At 38.2% G+C, this 8,727-nt stretch overlaps 1 protein-coding gene across 2 annotated transcripts; it reads left to right on the top strand.

Moving 5' to 3' along the window:
- The first annotated feature begins 514 nt into the window (after positions 1-514).
- On the top strand, positions 515-2,518 carry ANKRD34B (ankyrin repeat domain 34B). Of its 2 annotated transcripts, XM_030192307.1 has the most exons (2): positions 515-2,061; positions 2,479-2,518. In XM_030192307.1, exons 1-2 carry the CDS (start codon positions 515-517, stop codon positions 2,516-2,518), a joined length of 1,587 nt encoding a protein of 528 aa, XP_030048167.1. The 2 variants fall into 2 exon arrangements, with proteins under 2 accessions (XP_030048167.1, XP_030048168.1); XM_030192308.1 differs by lacking the exon at positions 2,479-2,518 and having other exon boundaries at positions 515-2,083.
- The last annotated feature ends 6,209 nt before the right edge of the window (positions 2,519-8,727 follow it).

Raw genomic sequence — 8,727 nt, 5'->3', positions numbered from 1 at the left:
TCTCCCTTTCATGAGGTTGACACTATCAGTTCAATCTGATTCTCTGCTTGAGTTTATTGCAGTGGTTGCCTGAGCATAGTTCTGCTAGTTGACCGGTTTATGCCTCATGTCTGTGAGGAGGGAGGAATGTTTGCGTTATTCCTTCTGCTTTGTTGTGAGAAATACTGAATGATCAAGGAGTATACTGTCCTATGTGGCAGAGTTCAGTTTAGCACTATCTCCACCTGCTGGTAGATGGTCATGACCCATAAGTCTCTGGATTCATCTGCTGTGACTAAAGGAAAGAAAATTATCAGGTAAGACATAGTTTTTCCTTATTTGGACAGTTATTGTTAAACCATGGTGAAGATATCAGATCTCATGTTATTTTCTTCCCCAATTTTCACACACTGGGATGGGGAGATGCCACACATATGGATGCATGGAGGCATTTGAACTCAGTTAATATTCTTTGTTTTTCTCTTCTCCAACAACTAGGTGCTGCTTGCTGGATTTAAGTGAGGGGTCATTTACAATGGATGAAGCTGTGGAGGTGACAACTGAAGGGAACTCCCTGATAAAAGCTGTCTATCAGAGCAGACTTCGCCTCACAAGGCTGCTGTTAGAAGGCGGTGCCTATATCAATGAAAGCAATGATCGTGGAGAAACCCCCTTAATGATTGCCTGTAAGACAAAACATGTGGACCAGCAGAGTGTCAGCAAAGTCAAAATGATTAAGTATCTGCTGGAAAACAATGCAGATCCAAACATCCAAGACAAATATGGAAAGACAGCTCTTATGCATGCTTGTTTGGAAAAGAGTGGTCCTGAAGTGATTTCTTTGCTGTTGAACAGTGGTGCTGATCCAAGTTTGCAGGACCATTCGGGATGCTCAGCTCTTGTATATGCAGTAAACTCTGAAGACAAAGGGACACTTAAGGTTCTCCTTAATGCTTGTAAGGCAAGAGGGAAAGAAGTTATCATTATTACAAAGGATAAGTCTTCATCAGGAAAGCAGACAACCAAACAGTACTTGAATGTCCCTCCTTCTCCAGACATGGAGGGATGTCATTCTCCTTGCTCCTGTACTTCACCATCAGAGATAGAGCTTAAATCATCACCATCTTCACTTTCAGATACACTTAGTAGTGAGAAGGAACTTTTTAACTTCAAAGATCCAGACCCTGTGGACTGCTACAAAGGTTCATCTCAGCCTGGTTCTCCTACTAGAAAAACTCAGCTAGCACATTTTGCAGCCAAGCTTCCACATTTGCAGCGTCTGCATTCTGAGCCTTGGTTGAAGATTCCTTCTGCACTGCTCCACCAACATAAACAGCAATCTTCTTTACCAGAAGAACTTCAGGATATCACACCTGAGGAAGAGCTATCTATTAAAATGAATGCTCTTGCCTTGTCCAAGCGCTATTTTACTCGACACCAAAGCATCGATGTGAAAGATACTTCCCACTTGTTGAAAACATTTGATCAGGCTGGACCAAGAAAACTATCTTGTGATGAGATCCATACGCATTCACTGTATTCAGAGGGAAACCACAACAGCAGTGAAATCCCTGTGGACCAAGACCCAGATTCAATGCATTCTATTTCTGTTTCCAGTCTGAGGAGTATTGTTCAAAGAAGAAACTTAGGAGCAAATCACTATAGTTCTGATTCTCAGCTTACCAGGTGCATAGGTCCTACTGTTTCAGAGGACAGCAAGTCACTTCTAGAAAAGAAAAAAATGTTTTCCCAGGCAGCTGTGTTGTCGAGTTCCAGAGATTCACTGGAAAGTATTCCAAGTTCCCTAAGCAGGCGAAACCCTTCTGGATTGGAAAGGCGAGGTTCTGGGGCCCTGCTTTTAGACCACATTGCTCAGACCAGACCAGGGTTCCTTCCACCTCTGAACATAAATCCTCATCCACCCATTCCAGATATTAATCCCCACAAAATGTCTAGCATCATTACTAGTGTCACAAAACCCTTTGTGCCGACAGCCCCTAGTTTCCCAAAGGAATTTAAGAACAAGAAGGTGTTGCTTAGGAGGCATTCCATGCATACAGAACAAATTAAGCAGCTGGTAAATTTTGAAGAGATCTTAGGCTAGGCAAGTTAAAGTATGTATGAGTAATTTAAATCAACCTGGGTCCTACTGTGAAGCCTTTTCCTTATTTTGTTCCTACGGCAAAGATCCTTCATGAATAGGGATCTCCTTGACTGGTATGACAGAAGAATTGAGCTAAGGATCATGTTATGCTTGCAATTTGGCATATGTGTGTTACTCTGTAGCATTTGCCATACTGTGTACAACAGGAATAATTGCTTTCCTTTGTATGCAGCTCCAGTTTAGCTCAGCTGATAACAGAGAATGTTTTTCTGAATTATCATTTGACAAGTTGTCTTAAATACTACGTATTGTTAAGGACAAAGTAACTTATTATTAAGCAAAGAAGCTAATAGCTAGTTCCTCAAGCAATGAAGTAAAAGTCGTTCATTTTGCTTTCGAATTTCTTTTTTTTCTTTGCTGCATTCCTCAGTATGATTTCAGAGGTATAAAAAAAAAAATCTAGATTTGAAGATTTCAGCAAATTGTTTGGATAACACAGGCTTTAGTATGGTGTATCTAAATTCACCTCCATATGTCTACAAGTACTTCTGAGTACCTGTTATCCAAATTCTATTGTTGTTTTTGTTTAATGGATATACAAGTAAGCCTTTTGTGATCTTAGCATGGTGGTGACACAAAGTAAGATTGGCTTGCCTTATTCCTGCTAATTATCCAGGGATAATATCAGTGGCGATGGGATGGCATACTGCTCTAGAACAGATCAGAAGTTAAGCTGAGGATGTTGTAGTAAATAAATATTGAAGACAAAACAGGACATTGATGCAGGAGACAACCCCACTGTAAGTTGCCTTTCCTTTTTTGCAAGTTAAGTTCTGAAAGTCATTTCTGTTGGGAAATACTGCTCTGCAGTCCCAAGGCAGGCAACTTTTGGACCCCTACTGACAAACAGTATTCTGGCTTGTGCAGAACAGACTAGAATGTTGACCAATGAATAGACTTTTCAAAACGGAACAATCAAGATTAGCATTATGTAGAAATTCTGTGCTGAGTGATTAGTGCTTAATATGTGTTCTAGTCTTGCTGTGTACTTCTGAGTCAGTTGCTTTCAAACTGGCAAAAGTAACATGTCCTGTGAGACTGTTGCTGTCTAATTAGTTGAGTTTTGCTTTTATGAGTGAACAGAGGTCAGTAAACTAGTAATAGGATTTTGAGCTGACAGACGTGATAGAGGTAGCAAAACAATTAGTATCTGTGGTGTTGAGGCTTTCATTTTTATCCTAAGGATATCACTGCACATACCTTGACAAAGTGGTCTATAAACATAATGCTTGAATGTTTGTCACCAAACTGATGTTGTAGCTGTGGTTTATTCATTCTTAACATTTCCACAATAGCTTCTAGTGAGACAAACATGGTTACAACAGTAATTGTGAGTATAAGTATCAAAGCGATTTTCTGTAGTTCAAAAGGGTATATCTATTTTTCTAAATAGTTCATGTTTTAGTAAACAGAATGTGGCATACATTTTTCTATACATGCTTTCTAAACTTAGCATAATATTTAAATGGTTTTAGAACAAATGTTGATTAAAAAAAAAGAAGCAAATAGACATTTATCTGGACACAGCACGTATATTATTGATTATATATGTTGTATTTGATTACCTTGTAGTGTAAGGTTGATCAGTTTTAAGTGGATTAGAAACTGCCTCTCGATAAGTCTAGTAGGACCCATTAGACAGTAAAGATGCCAAGCTATGTGGGGTGAACCCCCATTCCCACAGGTCTCCACTGCTGATGCCTCTCCTCCCTCCATGGGTTACTGGTGATCTTGTGTATTCACCCCCTCCCCCCACACTCTCTTAAAGTACCGTGCAGCCCCTGTGTTCCAAAGCAATAGGGCAGGCTCATAGTTCCTTTGGTGGCCCCACTTCCTCCTCTGGTGTTTACTTTTGAACAGGTAGTAAAATCCCTTGTGCCAATCCTGCCTCCATCTTACTCTGCATGTAAGAAAAAGCTGACTTCATTATATTTTATTTTCAAATGATTTGTCTAATGGGAGAAAACAGTTTGAGAGTGGAACCTATACACCTTAAAAGTGGTTACAAAACTAAACCTGAGTTACTTAATTTCCTTCTTTTCTTGGAATTATCTTGTAATTCATTATATATTTCATAAAAATACAATGTTGACTGTGCACACTAGAAAGTCTAGATAAAAGTTTAACTGGGCGTCCATTCAGGACTGACACTGGCTAACTGTTACTGGGATCTTACCATGTATTAGTGACCTGAATTGGCCACTCTTGGAAACAGGATACTGGGCTAGATGGACCTTTGTTCTGTTCCAGTATGGCAATGTTTATGTTCGTATGTACCCAGTGCAGCTGGTGAGGAGCTCACCTTTGATGTGGCGGGTGGCCAAGGTGCTCACCTCTGATGACATAAATCCAGGTACAGAGGAGAGCCCTATTTCTATGACAGATGTTAGAAAGCAGACATGTCAAAGCTTAATTCTTTCTCGGCAGTAAAGTATGGCATGTTAATACCTCCCTGGTCTGGTGCCTACCTTACCTGCCTATCCTGACAGCTATCAAGTTTCAAGTTTGTTAAGACTTTCTGTCCCGCCTCCCGGGTACTCCACTGAGGCGGCTTACATTCTAATAAAAAAGGAAAGGAATCTTACGTAACACGAGACAGATAGCAAGGGGACAGGGGTAGAAGTACAATAAAGATAGGAAAAAGGGGATGGGTAAGCACAAAAGGGGCACACTGGTGTCTTCCAGAGTCCATGTGATTGTCAAAATTCAGGCATGAGCGTAAATGTCTGTCAGCAGAAGGTATCAGATAAAAAGGAGTGTCTTCAGATCAGTTTTGAACTGTGCAAGAGATGTTTGTGTATGGAGATGTGGTAGTAAATTCTATAGTTGGGGACCTTATACAGAGAATATAGAATCTCTAGTGTGTTCATGTGTAATGTCTTTATAGGTGGACACTGTCAAATGGTTCTGATGAAGGATTGTAAGGGCTCAGGATGGATGATAAGCTAGTTTACATTTTATTTATTTATTTATTAGGATTTATTTATCATCTTTTTGAAGGAATTCACAGAAGGCGGTGTACAGCAAGAATAAGTCATATGTAAGCAATAGACAATTACAGCAGTAAAAATATTCAAACAACAATACAAAGTATAGCATAGTATGCCACATTACAATGTCAACACAATACACAATAAAACCTTTTAATAGACAGCATAGGGTGTAAGCAAAGATTGAACATATGGATAGATAAAATTGAGTAACAAGAGTAAGAAAATAAGGGGCTAGTTTAAAGAAAGTTGCAAATGAAGTAAAAAAAAAGTGCCTGAACATTATCTTAGCTAAGGTAGGAGTGGATAAATATGTCTAGCTATAGTATGTGCAGCTGGTGTAATTTACTTCTTCTGTTAAAGGTCTGGTTGAAGAGCCAAGCTTTTGCCTGCTTCCTTTTAGGGAGTGCATTCCAGAGCATGGGGGCTACTCTGGAGAGGGCTCGCTTGCAGGTATTATATCGTGTGATGTGATGTCCATGGGAAAGGGTATGGTTAGGGATACTCCTTGGGAGGACCTTAGAGACCTTGAAGGTGTGTAGAGGGAGTTCTTCAAGTACTCTGGGCCTTTTCCTTTAAGGGCCTTGAAGGTCATAGAGTTTTAAATTTGGGTCTCTATTGTATTGGTAGCCAGTGATATATAGCGAGAAAGATGCGCTGGCTCCCTTCTGGTTAATATTTTGAAATCTTAGAGAAGAAGTGTTTAGGTTATTCTGTGAGTGGGCTGCTTTTAGAATACAACAATTTTTATTGATGACAACACAAAATAGATACAATCAGCATCTTCTAACCATACAAAGTTAAGTAAAAAGCAAATACATAATGATAGAAATATAACAGTTGTCATCAAACATTTGAGAAATCTATGTCTCCCTACCTGTTATTCAACCCCTTCCCTCCCTCAACTAGAAACTGAAATGATAAGAAAAAAAAACCCAGAATGGTCTCAAATGTATACAGGATTAGACAGAAACAAAAAAAGGCAAAGATCTGCCACAGAAATAGCAAACCAAAAAAAAAAAAAAGCAGATAAAAAAAGACAAAAAAAGGAACAGGAGGGTAACAGAAGAAGTAGTTTATTACAAGTTACCCGACGTGGCCACGTTTCGCCCTCAGGCCACGTCAGGGGTACAAAAAAACTACAAAATAAAAATACATAATGAATAAAACATAAACATCACATTGTGTATTTTATAATAAAACATATCTAAAACCACAATCAAATCATATAAGATAAAAACAGATCAAATCTAAAAACATAATACGATAAAATGTAATATCAAATCAATATCAATTAAAAACATTCAGATTAAATATGCATGCAATAAAATAATAATTTTAATACAAGATATAAGATATCAACAAAAAATAATATCAACACAAAATATATATCAACAGAACTGCATAAGACAAATAGGTGGAGATATAAAACACTAAAATAACTGAATGACCGTACATACTAAATATCACCTACCTAGTAGGGGTAAAAAGCAAAGTGAACCCTAAAAGTTGTCATACAACCACCTAAAAAAAATGCAAAATAAAATAAATAAATAAATAAAATCTCACAATCGCCGTCTCTTATGCACATTCAATGATCTAAAATATTGAAATTAATATTCACTTAATATTTAGTAATTTTTTGTTAAAAAGTAAGAATCAGTGGGTTTCCATGTTCTAATAGATAGCAACTCAAATCAATAGAAATTAATAAAAAAAATTAACTTTAGTGTAAACACTACCTAAAAACATCATACTGTTCTGTGACAATCACATATACCCTGATGATGATATCATTAAAAAGAAATTATTAAAAAGAACTACACAGTGACCATGAAAAAAACTGATTCAGAAGCACTAATCAGGCAATCCAGCACTCATTATTGTTATCTGAAAGGGTGGATATAAAAACATCAATTAAAATTGTTACTGTTGCAATGTACCAAACGTGCTTACCCTGATGATTGTGTCTTTAGAAAAAAACTTTGCAGTGGATGTAGCAGTACTGATTCAGAAGCACTCAGCAAAACTCACAGGCAATCCAGTGCTCTATGCTGCTATATGAATGGGTGGATATACATACATCTATTTAAATCATTACTGTTGCAACCACATATACCCTGATGATTGTGTCATTTAGCAATCCCACTCAGCACAACTGGCATGTAATGCAGTGCTCTTTACTGATACTTGTATAGGTAGATTTCTATTTCAATCATAACTGTTGCAACATACCAAACCCCCTTTAAATATTACAGCTAACAACATTAGGCTGATCAGATTACACCAATATCAATCAAACAAGCTTAGAAAAAGTAACTGACTAAGAGATTGCACTGATAAAACATATATTTAAAGCAAGCCAAGCTGTTTAAACAGTACACACCACAATCTAAATTCTATATGGAGCATCTTATCTCCTACCTTACATAAGTGCTTCCCAAGCTTACTCAGCAGTCTTCGCAATGCTATGTTGACGGGCAGCATTATAACAGACACTCTGATTGGTCCTTTAGATATCCCCTTTGAGAGTTCAAAGGTCAAACAGAACTCCAGAACAGGAACCCACTAATCCAAACAAAAATGTATATTAATATTATGGTCATCTCAAAAACAGATGAGTGAAAATAAAAGTGAAAAAAACTTTAAAAAGCAGGGATAATGTTATAAAAAGAATTCTGTCATGTGATATAGTAAATGACATAGTAAATGGCGGCAGAAAAAGACTTGCATGGTCCATCCAGTCTGCCCAACAAGACAAACTCATATGTGCTACTTTTTGTGTATACCCTACTTTGATTTGTACCTGTCCTCTTCAGGGCACAGACCGTATAAGTCTGCCCAGCACTATCCCCGCCTCCCAACCACCAGCCCCACCTCCCACCACTGGCTCTGGCACAGACCGTATAAGTCTGCCCAGCACTATCCTCGCCTCCCACCACCGGCTGGCTCTGCCACCCAAACTCGGCTAAGCTCCTTAGGATCCATTCCTTCTGAACAGGATTCCTTTATGTTTATCCCATGCGTGTTTGAATTCTGTTACCATTTTCATTTCCACCACCTCCCACGGGAGGGCATTCCAAGCATCCACTACTCTCTCCGTGAAAAAATACTTCCTGACATTTTTCTTGAGTCTGCCCCCCTTCAATCTCATTTCATGTCCTCTCGTTCTACCGCCTTCGCACCTCCGGAAAAGGTTCGTTTGCAGATTAATACTTTTCAAATATTTGAACGTCTGTATCATATCACCCCTGTGACATTTCCAGGCAAACGATGTAGAACAAGCATTGGATACATGCAGTGACATATACTGACCACAAGGTGGCTAATATAAACAAACAATGGATTGAGCAGCACATAATGGCAATCTGCTGGTAGTACTATAAAAACACTGAGAGATCAGGTTCTTGATTCAACCCAAAAGGTTTAACAGTCTTAAATCTATAAATCAAACGTTGTTCAGCTTGCAATAGCAATTTGTTCACATCTCCACCTCTCCAAGTTGAATATATTCTTAAAAGAACCAAGTTGAATATATTCTTAAAAGAACTAAAAATCTTAACTGGTTAAAATCATGTTTAAATTCACACATGT

Source organism: Microcaecilia unicolor, chromosome 2 (assembly GCF_901765095.1).
Source record: "Microcaecilia unicolor chromosome 2, aMicUni1.1, whole genome shotgun sequence".
NCBI classification, from domain to species: Eukaryota; Metazoa; Chordata; class Amphibia; order Gymnophiona; family Siphonopidae; genus Microcaecilia; species Microcaecilia unicolor.
This window is presented reverse-complemented; position numbering and strand designations above follow the sequence as displayed.

Bases quoted from the DNA above. Each gene is read 5' to 3' on its own strand.
- ANKRD34B (XM_030192307.1), top strand. From the start codon at position 515: ATGGATGAAGCTGTGGAGGTGACAACTGAAGGGAACTCCCTGATAAAA. The intron at 2,062-2,478 runs TTTTGAAGAGAT...TTCATTTTGCTT, and splicing joins CAAATTAAGCAGCTGGTAAA to TCGAATTTCTTTTTTTTCTT.